This window comes from Drosophila nasuta, chromosome 4, assembly GCF_023558535.2.
Source record: "Drosophila nasuta strain 15112-1781.00 chromosome 4, ASM2355853v1, whole genome shotgun sequence".
Taxonomy (NCBI): domain Eukaryota; kingdom Metazoa; phylum Arthropoda; class Insecta; order Diptera; family Drosophilidae; genus Drosophila; species Drosophila nasuta.
The window spans coordinates 571,628-587,546 of record NC_083458.1 but is presented as its reverse complement, the minus strand read 5'-3'; the positions used below and the strand labels follow the sequence as shown (position 1 = coordinate 587,546).

Genomic DNA, 15,919 nt, shown 5'->3' with positions numbered 1-15,919 from the left:
AATTATTTCATAAACATATAAACCTTCAGAAATATACAAAAATATTTTCTAACAATTAATCCACATATAAATTATATTGAAAGATTATATCCTTAAATATTTTTGAAGTCATTCTTAAATACCCCAAATTGAAACTGATTTCCAATGATGGGATTTATTTATGTATATGTATGTGATAGCTACAAATGTGAATATCAATGATGACTAAGCACAATCAACAACGTTTATGTTCATATATATATATCAGAAAGTCTAGTTTTATTTGTGTTAAGTTTTTATACCCGCTACCCATAGGGTAGAAGGGTATTATAACTTTGTGCCGGCAGGAAATGTATGTAACAGGTAGAAGGAGGCATCTCCGACCCTATAAAGTATATATATTCTTGATCAGCGTCAACAGCCGAGACGATCTAGCCATGTCCGTCTGTCTGTATGTCTGTATGAACACCTAGATCTCAGAGACTAAGATATATATTGCACGCAGATCAAGTTTGTTTCAAATTTTTTCCATGCCCCCGCAAATCAACAAAAATCGAATAACAAGCTTATTTTTGAAGCCATCGAATTTTAGTATATACAAAAACAACTATAGTAGTTGTGCGACCTGAAAATTTGGTTGCGATCAGATAAAAACTGCCGAAGTTATTAAAGAAATACTTTTGTATGGGCAAAAACGCCTAGTTACTAGGGGTTTTAGTTGCTTCGACTGACAATCTGGTATATTGTGTGGTATAGTTTGAATGCGGTACTAATCAATATACCAAATGTACCATTTGGTATGTTTTTAGTATTTTGTAGTATTTTTCGAATATTTTGAGAAGAATACCCAAATATTTTGCTTTTATTCAAAATGGGTAGCAGGTATCTCACAGTCGAGTGTGCTCGACTGTAGCTTTCTTACTTGTTTTATATTGGAATGCATGTTGTATTCAATAATATGTGTATTATTTTGATTAAAATTAAACTCGTACTATAGTTCTGATTATAATTCAAAGTGCAGTACAACATTCAAAATATCAACTATATTCACAAGTATTTTTAGTTTATATATACTCGTATTTATGTACATATTCTAAAGTGTGTGTTCACGTGTGTATTACCGTTAGAAATCTTCAATTGCTATGAAGCAGAAGACGTCAATATCTTAAGTTAAGAAACCAAAAGCAAAAGCTCGTCCAGAATGTTTTGCATCATAAACTTTGATTGTTATCTTCAGCAGTGTATCGTAGCATTAGAATATCTAATAAATCCCTGTATCCGAATCTGCTCATAATGTCATTAATCCAACCGACCGATCCAAAATACAACCTTAAATTATGCTTAATTTTTTTTTGTTTATTTTTATAATTGTTTTCCAACAATCTTATTAATTTTACGATGTTCTCAAGCCACAGGGCTATGTTCATAATAATTAGTTGAATATCTATTCGTGCAATATTCTGCTATTCAAATAAAATACTTCGTTGACTGGTAGAAACTGAATGTATACTACGAACTAGATTTATAATCTGTTTTAGAATATTTAATAATAAAATGAGTGAATTTAGAAAACATTCCCCAAACTCTCTTTTTTGTTTATTTTTGCTATGTAAAACGGAAATATATTGCATATTTTCTCTTTTATATGGAACACAGTAATAATTGGATTGGCCACCTTTTTACTGTCCAATTTGCATATTAAATGTTTTATTTAATAGACAAAATTGAAATGCAAACTTTTTACATTCAGCTTTTAGTTTCTTGTATGTAATTAGGATCTTAAAATCGCTTCAAATTAATCTACGACTAAACCTTTCCACATTGTGCAAGAAATTTGCAATATATATGACACAATTAAATTACGCATATTATTTTGAACCGCAATTTTTAATTATTATTTGTTTAATTTAGCGTTCTATCATTATTCTTGCCGTTCGATTGAGTTATGTGGTTTTCATTCATTTGCGTTTGGTGGCATATAAAAAAATACATAATTTCGATCGATTGAATCAAAAGTAATTATTGGATATTTGTTATTAATTTTTGTAATTTTTAAGCCGGCGGAACCAATACGAGAGACTGAAGTGTAATTGACAAAAATTCAATAATTAAGCATCAAGAACTTCTTATCTTTGTAATGTTATGTGAAGCAACATGCAGCTAAACACATATACTATATATTCAGTGCACACTTTACACATGCCCCAACAAACAACAAAAACATTATGAACTCGAAAAACAGCAATCATGAAATTATGAGAAATATACCTTAAAATGTAATTATGATCGTAAACTAAAAGAAATTTATAAAAAAATCCGACGCATTTTGTAATATGTATAATCTTACGTGTACATAAATAATATCTGTACATATGTATATGCAGATGTAAAATAATAAGTTGCAATACACTCGAAAGGTCATGGCAAGAATGTGAAAATGACTTTTTGGAAAGATTGGCATACATAAAAACAATTGAATATTAAGTGCAGTACATGTATGTACATATTTGTACTTATTAATACTAAAAAAAAACATGTTTTCTCTATAGAGTGGATGGACGTATGTGTAATGTAATTGTCTCTGTTAGGGTCAAGTCAAACAAATTTTTCTAATAAAATACATAAATTTCGACATATGTATCATGAGTTGATATAAAACAAATCTGCCGTCTAACAGACAATTATTACTGTTTATGATATTTTCGTTCTCGTATAAAGAATATTATTTAATGCATTCAATTCATATTTACAAATACTTTATCCAAATTTTTATTAAAAAAAGGAAGCGATACTATGTTTATTTTGTGTCAAATTGTTATTTACCATACCACAAAATATAATATCAGTATAAGGTTAAAATTATGTATTGAATATGTAGGATTAAACTTCATAGGCCAAGAATCATCATTCAAACCAAATATCATATTGTATGAATTGGCTTATGCTATATCTACATTAGTGCAGACTACAGACTACAGACTATTGTTATTAGTATAGGATCTTAGCATTGTTCCATGGTTTTTTCCTTAACAAGGTTAGATGCAATGAGAAAATAAGAACGCATAAACTAAAAAAAAAAAAAATATTTAAATTTGGTCAAGTATATACATATGTATATATTATATACGTTATTCAAACATGTATTAATAAAATTAGCTTGCATTGCTATAGTATACACAATACTCTATTTAAAAATTAACCTAATTACGTAAATATATCAATTCGTAATTCATATTCCGTTGTTTAAAAAAATATATATATATTTAAAATGGTTTTGCACACAATTTTAAATGCTTAGATTAGGTTCGTATTGAAATGTACACACGTCACTATACAATTAACAAGTTACTGAGAATAATTTTGCGAAAAACAAATAAAAATAAATCTCTCTATTACTCGAAAAATTAAACAAAAATTCATGTACTTAGTAGAACCCATTTGAGGGATATGAAAGCAAAGTCGAAATGAAACATCTTTTTAAAATTTCAAAGTAATAATATATACAAATATTGAATACTGAATACAGCAACAACAAACAGGCATCCGCAAAACACGTTCTTCTCTCTACTACAAACTTTCTACTATGCTACTACTACTTTCTACTATGACTATGAAATATTCCTCGACTACTTACTTACATAGGTCTCTTATGCAACATCAACAAATAGTATATCTACTACTTCTACTACTATCTACAATACTTCTAACGAGCATTAAAACGTATGTAAATTACAATTTATAATTTTTATTATTGAAACACATCGACAATAAAATATAAAAGAACGCCTTTATCCATTATAGGTTGATAATTTAACAACACGTATAAATAATCATATTTAGCACAGTTAATTGACTTCATAACTCCCGTCCTTTTATTTAATAAACTATATCAAAGAGTACTGCACTCGACTTTATTGACTTGGTTGTGTGATGAGTAGAATGTAGAATGTAGAATGTAGTATAAATGCCGTGTCCCCTTTCACGCCTCCCCGTTTTCACTAAGTGGCTCAATTCAGTTTTGCCCGCAAATAGGGTGTAGAATAATTTATTTTTTTATTTCACTGCACCAACAACTCAAACTCTAGAACAAATTTTTGAATGTGTGTACATATTCTCCAAAAACAAGCACCTAACAAAACATCACGACGTTTATTACATTAGGAAATAACAAAAAAAATAACGTAAATAAGTGTTCTTAACTGTGAGATACCCGCCACCCTTCAATAATATAGCGAAATTCTACAAAAAAAAAACAAAAATATTAATACACCAAATGCTATATTTGTCATATTGCTATAGTACTACACTCAAAATATTCAACTAAGCCCCGATTGCAGTAAGCGTTTTTTGCTTCACATAAGTATTTCTCAAATAACTTTAAGATAATTTTTATCTGATCGCAACCAAATTTGAGGGTAGAAGGGTTAAAATTAAAATTGGTAAAGGGTCGATTTTCAATGCTCTCATAAATTATAGCTATTGTCTAAATAAAACTATTTGCTCAATAAAGTTCTCAATAACGAAATTGAATTTTTCAGTGTACCATCAAGTTATGTAGACCCACTAACTATTTAATACATATGTAGATACTCCACGTCTTGAAGCTAAATGAGTTTACTTTCAACAAAATTATAACAATCTTAAAAAAGTCGAGCGGTGCGATTGGAATCGAAGAGAAGAATCGGATTATTTTGAAGTTCGAGTTCCTACGTTCGACATTCATTATAATCAGAGCATATGTTTTTAATGTCATTGCGCTTTTATGCCAAACAGTACAAAATAAGGGGTTACGTTTAAAATTGACAGCAAACAAAATTTTATACTGTTCAAAGTTGGTCTGTTTTTATTAGAGTTGCATACATTTGTTCAAAATTAACAACCAAAAGTTATTATGCCTTAAATAAATGCGTAACATTCATTCATATTTTCAAAAGTAAAAGTTGGTATTAAATTAATAAAGTTGCTGTATTCATATAGTTTAAGCCAGTTTGTTTTAATATGTTTTTTCCTTTTTTGGATGGCTCCCTATCAAAAAATCATGTAAGAACGAGGCTTTTAGCGTGTTAAAAAGTAGATAGGAGCGAATTTGTAACCGTGTAAGACCGAGTTCGTGCTAAAAGAATCCGTGTTGAGCGTGGGCCAAATTTACTCATTTTGTCAAGTCATGCTAAAAATTATTGGAACATTCATAGAGCGGAATGTTGAATACACCATTGTCTGTCTCCCTTAATTTTTAATTTTTTATCTGATCGCTAACTCAGTTGGTTAGTTACTCAGAAGGTCTCAGTTGGACCTTAAACACCTTTATAGGGCTTACAACTTTTCAGTCAACACTAAATTCTAATACTTTTCAGACTTTTTCGAAGATAAAATAGGTTAAGTTTTTATAATTTGTTTATTTCAATGAGTTGGACAATCTAGCCTTGTCAGTTTTTCTTTTTGGCATGTGCATGTGTTCTGGTATGTATGAAGTTTTGAATATTATTTAGTGGCTTGAAAAATATGTAATTATGTATAATAATTTTAGTTGAGTATATGAAAATATTCTAAAAAAAAACATTAAAAAAACTCGAGTTTTAGCGGAAAGCAGTGAAAATATCAAAATGCAACTTGAATACTGTTTATTTCTGATTCTCTTTATTTTTTGTAATATCTCTATCGTTGTGGTCATTACTTTGACCATTGTTTTATGATATATGTATATGTATATATATTTTTTTCGTAGAAACATGTGTACATAAGGACACACATATTCGTAAAACGTTGTTTAACAGAAGTAAATAATAGTTCGTTTTTCTGCTTACGATGTTTGTTTCATCCAAATCAAAATGAATTGCTTAAAATTACATACTAATTTATTTTTTGCTATTCGTCAGAATTTTCCTGGTTGTTAGACTATGACTCAAACAAAGCTGATATAACGAGTTCAGACCTTTTCATGTCCGTGTGTCCGATTAGCACAGTTCAAAGGGATGTGGATGTAGGGATGTACAGCCTGTAAATTCGAGATGCATGCGCTTTTTTCCGAGTTCCATTAATTCTAAAGGCAAAAGGCGGGTAATCAATTTTGTTGCTAGAATCAGGATTAGGATTACCAGAAGGTTTTTAATCTGATAATACAAATTCGATGCAAGTGAATTGAGTTTAAGCAATTTAATTTTTCTTCGTTTATCGTTTATCGTTTATACAATACTAATCGGAAACATAAAATACATGCATGTGTGTGCTTATATACATATGTATGAATGTATACAAATTTTATGTTTATGGCATATGCATGCATGTATGTTGTATGTTATTGAAAGTGTTTAAAAACTAAATGTTTTCGTATGCTATGCTATTTATAAACAATTATGCTTATCGTTTATTTTTATATTTGTTCCTGTTTTTGTTCGTTTGTTGTCTAATTTCGTTTGCGTTTCAGTTGCGCGTGATTCGTGCGTTCCGCTCGACCCTGGAAGATATTAATGAACGCCGCTCAATACACAGTTTGCATAGCTTGCGTAGTCCTCGGACTGGTATGCCACCAACTGGTGGCAGTAGTGGGTCTCATCTGCTCTACAATTTAAATCTGCTGAGCCCAAATTACAATTACAGCAACAGCAACAGCAACAGCAAACATCAGCAACAGCAACAGCCTACGCAGACGCAGACGCAGACTCCGCATCAGCAGCATGGCTCATATGCAACTCTGCCAGTTGATATATCGTACATAGACGAAGATCCCCAGCAGCAGCAGCAGCAACGTAGTCTGCAAAATGGTCCCGACAGTGCCACTGCCTTTGCATCCGCTTCCACATTTGCACCATCCAATATCAATATTCCACATTCCACACAACTGCAACATGCTGGCTTAGCAGATGTTGTTCACAGCTTGCGCCAGTCTAACGATCACCACAAAAATCAAAATGGACATAACGAAACACGAATTTAAATCTCCCTTCTCTAATATCTCATTCATTGACACAAAAACAAAAACAAAAACAAAAATAGTGTACTTGTGGGAGGGGTATATGGCCATGTGCAATTATATGTATGGACGTGTATGTATGCAAACATCGTATACATCGATTTTATAATATAATTGTAATTGTTCATACATATAAAGTGCATCCATTGTATCCTTATACACACACACACAAGCACATATGCAGAGAAAGCGGTCGTTTGTTGTACTCCGATAATTATGTACTGTAATAAGATACATTTTAATACGTAGCAAATGTTATTTAATTGCATGATTTTTTATATCTTTAATCTTATATTTTTTGTATTAAAACTTGCTATTTATAATTGTGGTACTCGTATTACTAACTATATACGACAATGCGTACTCGTATGTTGTGAATGAATGAATCAAGGGGTAAGATAAAAGCTATACCTATTAGAGTCTAGCCTTGATTTCCACATTATGGGAAGTATTCAATATATTCTATAATACAAATGAAAATACAAAAATAAAATTAAAAACTAATGAATAATATTACAAAAAAAAAATTACCTTTGAATTGAAAAGAAGCAAGAACAAAACTGTCTACATCTTTAAATATGTCAAAGACATACGTATGTACATATTTATGTACTTACATCAATTAAATCCCAAATCGTGTTATTACTTAAGTGAATAGTTAAATTTTGATGGTTCAGTATTAGTCATTTGTCGGGATTCCGAATATTTATTATAGCCAAAATATTGTACATAGAAAAATAGTAATTAGCGATTTAGCCACTCACACACGTAAGTTATCAAAATGCATTTATATTTTATTATGGATAATGTCAAACGAACTAAATGTTTATAGAGATAAACTGACATTCACCGACGTACACGTGCACACACACACACACACATCCTAACGGTATACAAACGTGTATGAGTGGTGGCATTAAAGCTTACATATTAAAGAGATTTTTCGCACATTCATCTTAAAGCGTTACACAATATACATATACATAGATATGGTACACAAATAAGTGCATGCTGAGGAAAATAAACATGTTTTTCGAAATACATGAGTGGTTTTGGTTCTTTTGGCAAATTGGTAATTCGTATTCTTACACTTAAACCTAAACTTACATGCATATTTAACTACATATGAGCATTCATAAACATTGCTCAAAATATCACAAAAATGTATTCGATATTTTTACAGTTGGCATACTCTAATTGAAAGCACACTCATACAGACACATAGTATCTTACGACAATTTCAGTTTTCTATACGACAATATATATATATATATATTTACATATGTAAATATTTATTTTGATTCTGAACAATTTGGAGAACACACATACCTATCCCATCCTCACAATTCCAACTTCTTTATATACATAGTTTTTTTTTTACTTTGTACAGTAACGCACAGTATATTTGAATACCTTGTGCCCGCGATACTACTACTGAGAAAAAAAGAACATTACAGCCATATTCGATCGTTTGCGTTATGCCGAATGGCATAAATAAAGTAAAATATTCTAGACGCGTTGTCACCTACATTCTCTTGGCCACATTTTTAATATCAACTTGGATTCAATGTACATATCGGATTCGGGTATCTCACAGCCGGGCACAATCGGCTGTAGCTTATTTCCTTAACATTCATTTTGTCATAGTGGTGTTGATAACAGTAATTCATGCACATTAGCAAAATTCAATTTTAATGAAATAAATGCCGTTAATAAACCGTTAAAATTACATTTGCGCAATTATGAATTTTTTATATTTTATTAAACATGAGATAATAACAAACAAACGAAAATTTAGGTTTAACAATTTCTTTCGAAAGTAATTTTTCCTAAAGATTTATTCAAGAAACGTAAAACACCTGCTGAGATCCATAGATATTTAATAGTTAATATACATGGATGTTATAACATGCTTACTAAAGTATTATGTAAATATATTTAAACCTAATCTATCTATGTATGTAGTAATTTTTAATAATGCATTTTACACTTAACTGACTTTTTCACCTGTATTTCTCTTCCCGTTTATTGTTTTCTATTTTACTTTCTCTCTCCCATTTTAAAGGTAATAGGCGGCGAGTTGCAAGAACGGTTGATTCCGGTTCCCTATAGCAAGAGCAACACTGATCAAGCTGTAAGCCTTTTCTTAATTTTACTTACAATTTTGTACAATTCTAAGCCCTCAAATTGATTGGACATCAAAGATTCATTTTTTAAATTTGAATGCTTCGTTATCTAGAATTGAAATGCTTGAAATGCATACAGTCAAAATCGTTTATAATAACATTCAAGTGACCACCAAAAATTATATTTAATTAACGGTTTTGCGTTGTTTGGTCTTTACAATGATAATATCTATATAATATTCCCTTATAAGAATCTTATAAATATATTATAGTAAAATATCTATAACAATATCGTTATAAACAAAGTCGTTAAAAATGAATTCGACTGTTGTAGAAATTAGACTGACTACACCTAAACTTACCATTTGCTTTTAAAATGTTTTGCATACAAAATTCTTTAACAACAAATTTGAAAAAATGTAAAAAAAAAAAAGTAACTTTTACCTTTTATTTGATTATTGATTGATTGGTAGTATTCCATATCATTAACAGCATACGGGGTAGTGTCTTCTAACCTATCTAATCTATTGCGCACTTTTTGCGTTTTGGCTTTAATTCAAAAATTTCAAAAATATATTGTTGCTTTATTAAACTGGAGTGGAGTTCATTCATAAAATAAAACTCGAACTAACTATTTCGGAAAGCGTTATTTTAGAATTTAAAAATAAAAGTAGACCACATAAAGCAACAATTTCGAAAGTTTACACTTGAGCATATATGAGGATTTAGCAAAGTAAAAAGGATTCAGCATACAACAAATAAGTTGATCCGCAGCATCATCTGAGGCATTAGGAATAATTGATCAAGCCTTATCAACGTAGCGCATTCTAGTTAGCATTATAGTTTAGTCTTTACATACAATACAACAGCAGAATTCGAATTTTGATTAACTAAATTTTTAATATACAGTATAATATACTGTGCTTTACAATAAAACGCTGCATTTTTTATAATTAAAGGAATCTTTTTTATTGATATCGTAGCAAGAAATTACTCCAGTCTTCAATCCAAATTCTCTTTACTTCACAGACATCTGTATACATTCAAATACTCCTCTACTAATCGTGTTTTTCATTATTTAAAAGAGCATTATACATTTACTTGATATTGTGAACTATACGAAGAAAAAAAGTATTATACTTCTATCACTAATAGTTTGTACATAAACACTATGCACTTGTAATATATTCATATTTATTTTGTATTATTTTTGCATTGAACTTGATTTGTTGTTACTATCCACCTTTTTACGCGAAAATAACGAAAGCATTCCTCTATGTATTTATGTTGACAATTACCAAATGCATGTTCACCAAAAACTTCAAAGAACAATGTATTAAAATAATAGGCAAAAAAAAATAGCCTATTTCCCAAAATCAAAATTAATTATTATATTTACTACTAAAAACGTTCTTTTGTGTTTTCGTTATATTTGCGGAAAGGCTTCTATGTGAATAAACTTCACAAATTTCATAACATTCTTGTCAATGATTTTTAAATATTCACATCTACATACGTGGATACAATTCAATAATTTTTGTGATTTTACAGCTCTCATGTAAGTGAATTTTAACGCACATTGAACAAATTCACTTAATACATCATACATGCGCTTTTGAGATTTTTAATTTTTTGTTGTTGTTTTAAGTTGACTGATTAAATAAAATGTAGTTTACTCTACTGCTACTACTGTTATTGTTTTCCGTCCATCTTGTCAATGTTTTCGTGTTTTTTCTTTCTATTTAACTTTCGGCATTAGATACGTGTGGTGAACGCCTTCCGACAAGGTCTTGACTCTCGTTATGGTGAACACACCAACACTTCCTTGGCTGAGGTGCTGCGCAAACAGACATCGTTGAGCAAACGCCTTTCGGAAACATCTTCCATTGAGTATGCCGATAATATACCAGATGAGCTGACCATACCCGAAATTGATGTAGAGCGGTTATCGTCCCACAGCCATACTGAAACTGCAGTCTAAAAGTCGTATCAAGCAATCTCTCATGAACTCCCCAAACACCCACATACTTACTAACCTAGAAATTCTACCTATAATTAGATACATATCTCAGTAAAATTAATATATGTGCATTATATTTTATTGATGTTTTTTTTTTGCAAACTTTGACTTCAGAGTTTTCTTTACTATTTTTATTGAACAGGCAATTGATATAATGATATTTAAGACCAACAGCATTTTGAATTTATTAATTCTAATTTAATTTGAAAATTTTCATCAACGAAAATTGATATTTGTGCAAAAGAAAGATTTATTAAAAATAGAAACGAAATTAAGATTTACTTTCAACGTATAATTAAGTATGATATTGAATTTCAATTTCAATCGTCGAAGCATCGAATTTACTAATGTGCAAGTGCCCTTATGTCGATAGCTGTCCATTCTTTTTTTCAATTCCTTTTACCTTTGAAATTGTCTTCCTCCTACGTAAACTTTTGAGGAAAATGTACCTCAAAGATCCTCTATTGCATTCTGCTCTGGACTTATGTCTGGCCAATCTAATGACGTGATACTCTTCCACTCAACAAATGAGAATGCGTTGAAACATGTATCGAGACATTATCTTGTTCAAATATCCAGTCCTTGCAATCAAAAATCTGTCCGCAAATTAGATAAGAATACTTATCTAATATACTTCGTATATATTTGCGAATCAACCCGGCTAGGTATAAAGCATATAAGCATACCCAAGCAACTAAAAGTTGATCATACCCTGAGAGAGCCACAACCAATGTTAGCATATAGCAAGTCTGCCGGGATGCCTTGGATTGGCCAAAATTTCTGATTTCCATCTGGACTATCCAAATTAAGCTTTTTTCATTACTTAAGATACAGTTTGGAACAATATTTTTCAAAAATAAAAGGGCCTTCTAATGCCGGGTTAACGTTTTGAATGCGAACTTTGGCGTCACATTTCAAGTGCAACTTCTTTCGGCAAATCTGTTACACCCTTTGCATAGTTATTTAGGGTATATTTTTTATGGTTTTTTTTTAATAATTAGTAAATATATTTCGGTGACGTTGGTTTTTTATCGCTATTCCATCAACTTTCCAACCACACTTAAACATTGTCTGACTCTGGCTCTTCTTAGAATTAATTCTGCGGGCAAAATAATGTATAATGCACAAATATCAACTTTCTATCAAACCCGTGACATTGTTTATTTTGAAAATCTAACGGCATACGAGTAGTCAAAACAATAAGGGGGAGTGGGAGTCAGAAAAAACTGTACCATCAATAACAATGTTTGCGCAAATATCAATTTTACTGAGGTACACAATTACTATTCTACATAAAAGTATGGATATTCAAACAATTTACTCATAAATACAAGAACACATTCAATACGTGCATTAATATATTTATAACAATTGGAAAAACGAAAATTGAAATTCTTTACATTTATTATAAGAAATCGTAAGATTATACACCTTCAATGTACATGTACATATGTATGTCGGTGGCATAAATAACAAGAAATAATGAAATCACCTTTATTTCAGGTACTCTGTATTCACTCATCAGTTATCCTCAAATATTAATATCATTTTAGAATTGCTATTTCCAGTAGCAATTAAACAAAGTGGCAACATTAATTAATTGTGTTTTAATATGGGTTTACCCTCGTATTAAATACGATAGATAGAAAAATCAATCACACACATTGACAACTCCTTAAGAACTTGGGATAAGCTTATACATTAGTCTCTGCGCTAGTATTTGTAACTGCATTGACTCCTTTAATCGAAAATCATACAGACACATATACATACATATGTATGCCTACATATGCCTATAAGAAAGGTCTTGCCTAATAACAAGATATTATAATTACAACATATGTATAACGAATAAATGATTAATTTCCAATGTACTTTGTCTTTGTCTTTGTCTTTGTCTAGACAGAGCCTCTACTTTTCTCGAAATAAATTAAACAACATAATAATAATAAGTAAAAATCTTGTTTATATACATATGTGTACTTGAACAAGATTAAAGAAATGCAAGCCTACAGTAATTACTACAGTTTAAATGTTGACAATGATAGATACATATGAACATAGGTTGGTGAAGTCGACTGTCATAATAATAACCCTCTGCTTATAGCATTAGTGCCGTGGAGGACTATATCAGATGCCACACACACATTGGGACTCGTTTACTTTGGATCTTCCACGATAAATTGTCATGTCAATGAGCCGCCCAAAACAACTCCCAAGTATTTCACTTGAATGTACTTTGTCTTGTCCGCTTAGTCTTGTCCATTTTATGCTGATCCTAACTTCTTCAGCTCTCAGGGTACTCGGACCCCTCGCAGTTATTAGTATGTTAACTTAATCGCGCATATTGCCAAGCTTCTTTAGCGACAAATATTTTAGTTATATATTTTAGACCTTACTCCAGATACCATGTCGCAATATGGTTCTTGAATCCCAAAGCCAAACAGGCATTTGTAGATTTGATTAAGAGAACTGAGCGTAAATATCATTATGAAGCGAAACATTAATGTTCGGCAAAAACGTACTTATATTCATCAACAGATCGATAGTGAAATATGTATGTCTTTCCAGCTTTCTCAAAATACAAAACTATCTCAGAAACCAGGCAAACCTAAATAAACAAGTAAGTAAACTACAGTTGAGTGTGCTCGAATATGAGATACCCGCTACGCATTTTCAATAAAACGATATTCTAAAAATATACCAAAAATACCAACCGCTAAATTTGGTTATTTAATCAGCTATCTCTTTTTTTGGGAAAGTAAGTACTGTATTTACCATACTCAATATGAGGATTCATCATATTTCCCGAGGAAACGATGGACGAACGAGGAAATTCCTCGTAAGCGTCATTTCACAAGCTTATTACCGACTCCCGTTGCAATAACAAAAAAATCTGATTTTTTTTATCTTATTTTGAAGTAATATGTGGTGATAAAGCCGGTAGAAGTTCCAAGCTAATAAAACTATTAAAATTAGAAAACTGTGAGGTCAGAGAAAGTTCCTACTGTCTAGTAGTGTCAGCAATATGTATTTTGGTCAGCAATGTCTAGAGCTCAGAAGGCAATGTGTGATTTGAAACGAAAACCGGATTAACAGCCATGTAGTGATGAGATCAATAGAGAAGCGACGGTAGCAGCAGGACTAGACAGCAAACATACAGCAAGTTTTATAACTAATTTAATTTTACGCATTTATGTATTCTATCTTTCACTACAAAAAAATAAGGTCTTATTGAATTATTGTGTGTTTTACTTACAATGTGTATATTGCGAAAGGACGCTACATTTTATTTAAAATACAATGTGATAAAGGAATAGTTTATATTATAAAATAGTACTATATTTACATTCTTATATAATAGACATATATAATTGATAGCTATTAGAAGCAAATAGTACGCTAATGTTGATGACTAAATGTGATAATTAGTGGGAGTAAGGCGCCACATATCATAACAATTAGTTCACCAAAGCGAAGACCTTTATTGTGATGATGAGACTGCGACTGTGTTGCGTTATTGACATTCATCTCATTTGAAGCAGCTGCCTCTCGAGACTCTTCTAGGAGATGGTAATCGTAAAGGTTTGATGGAGAATGGCTACTTTGCTCTCTATGGGTCAATTCGGGTAACACGTGCACGGTGGCAACGTATAAAAAAGTGCCAGCTGAAAATAACATTGCAATTCCAGTAGCATTCACCGAATTTAGAGTCTCTTTTTGTTCCTGGCCGATCCCAAAGTATGTAAGCAGTGTTAGAAACGGCGCCGATAATGAAAAGATGCCTAGATGCTTTCGTATTTGTTGGCGTTCAACTTTGGCATGCAATAGAAAGCTAACTAAGCCAAACGCAGCAGGCGCCTTATGTAGCATTATTGCTAAAAATACAATGATTTCAACATCTTGGTGGCTAGTTGTTGCTGCAGCACCCAGCGCAACTCCATCAGCTAAATAAAATAACTTCATAAATCATTCAACTTCATTTGTAAATATAAAAACGAAAGTAGTATTCACCTGCAGCATGCACGACTAGACCAAGAGTTGCTGTAATATTCTTATCGTACTCACTGCCATTATTTGACTTTTTTGTTTGTCCTTGCGAAACTTGATCAACAAGCATCATGAAAACAAATCCCAGCACAAGGGACAAACCAATTGTTCGCGAATAATCCAATGGTTGAGCATGGGAAACTGTAACAATCGTCTTATCAGCATCATTGTGTGCGACTGCTCGCTTACTGTCCATATATAATGAGCGTATACCCTCTGGTATTATAACCGTTAAGGCCGTGCCCACTAATAAACCAGCTCCCAATACCGTCACACACTTTAATTTTTCCTGCTTTTGCAAATGGATGAGCTCGTGTATTATCTAGAATTATATTTTTAATAACTGTGATTTTGTATATACCTCACTTAAATGCATGACTAAGGGTATGCTTCCTGCAAGATACGATCCAACTAACATTACAATCACCAATAGAATAAGGATTATGGTCTCTTCAGTCATGATGCTCTCCTTTTTTGTTTTGTTTATAATTGCCAACTCAACTAATTTGCTTTTAATACTGCCATGCCATCACTTATTTACCAAGAATTTGGATTTTAGTCTTAGACGAGCAAATAAACATTTTCAGCTTTAGCCGTGTTTGGTCACATTTGTTTTCAGCAATATAATTTCTTCTTGTTGACAATATTAACACGTTTAGCCATTTACATTGGTAAAATTAAATTAAATTAATTTTTATTGTTATAGAATTTATTGAAATCTTTCAAATAAATAAATTACACTTATGAATTTACAGTAATCGTTATTATTAAAAG

At 31.2% G+C, this 15,919-nt stretch overlaps 2 protein-coding genes across 3 annotated transcripts in view; one reads left to right on the top strand and one right to left on the bottom strand.

The window, feature by feature from the left end:
• LOC132794924 (plasma membrane calcium-transporting ATPase 2) overlaps nucleotides 1-12,969 on the top strand; it is a 32,867-nt gene extending 19,898 nt beyond the window's left edge. Inside the window, 2 exon segments of the mRNA XM_060805231.1 lie at nucleotides 9,015-9,083; nucleotides 10,835-12,969. Of these exon segments, the coding sequence (XP_060661214.1) occupies nucleotides 9,015-9,083; nucleotides 10,835-11,056 (291 nt within the window). The 3' untranslated portion in view covers nucleotides 11,057-12,969.
• On the bottom strand, nucleotides 12,038-15,855 carry LOC132794925 (zinc transporter ZIP9). Of its 2 annotated transcripts, none has more exons than XM_060805233.1 (3): nucleotides 15,507-15,827; nucleotides 15,110-15,434; nucleotides 12,038-15,042 (listed from the first exon to the last, which is right to left on the bottom strand). In XM_060805233.1, exons 1-3 carry the CDS (start codon nucleotides 15,603-15,605, stop codon nucleotides 14,498-14,500), a joined length of 969 nt encoding a protein of 322 aa, XP_060661216.1. In that variant the 5' UTR covers nucleotides 15,606-15,827; the 3' UTR covers nucleotides 12,038-14,497. The 2 variants fall into 2 exon arrangements, with proteins under 2 accessions (XP_060661216.1, XP_060661217.1); XM_060805234.1 differs by having other exon boundaries at nucleotides 14,946-15,055; nucleotides 15,507-15,855.
• Nucleotides 15,856-15,919: the final 64 nt, after the last annotated feature.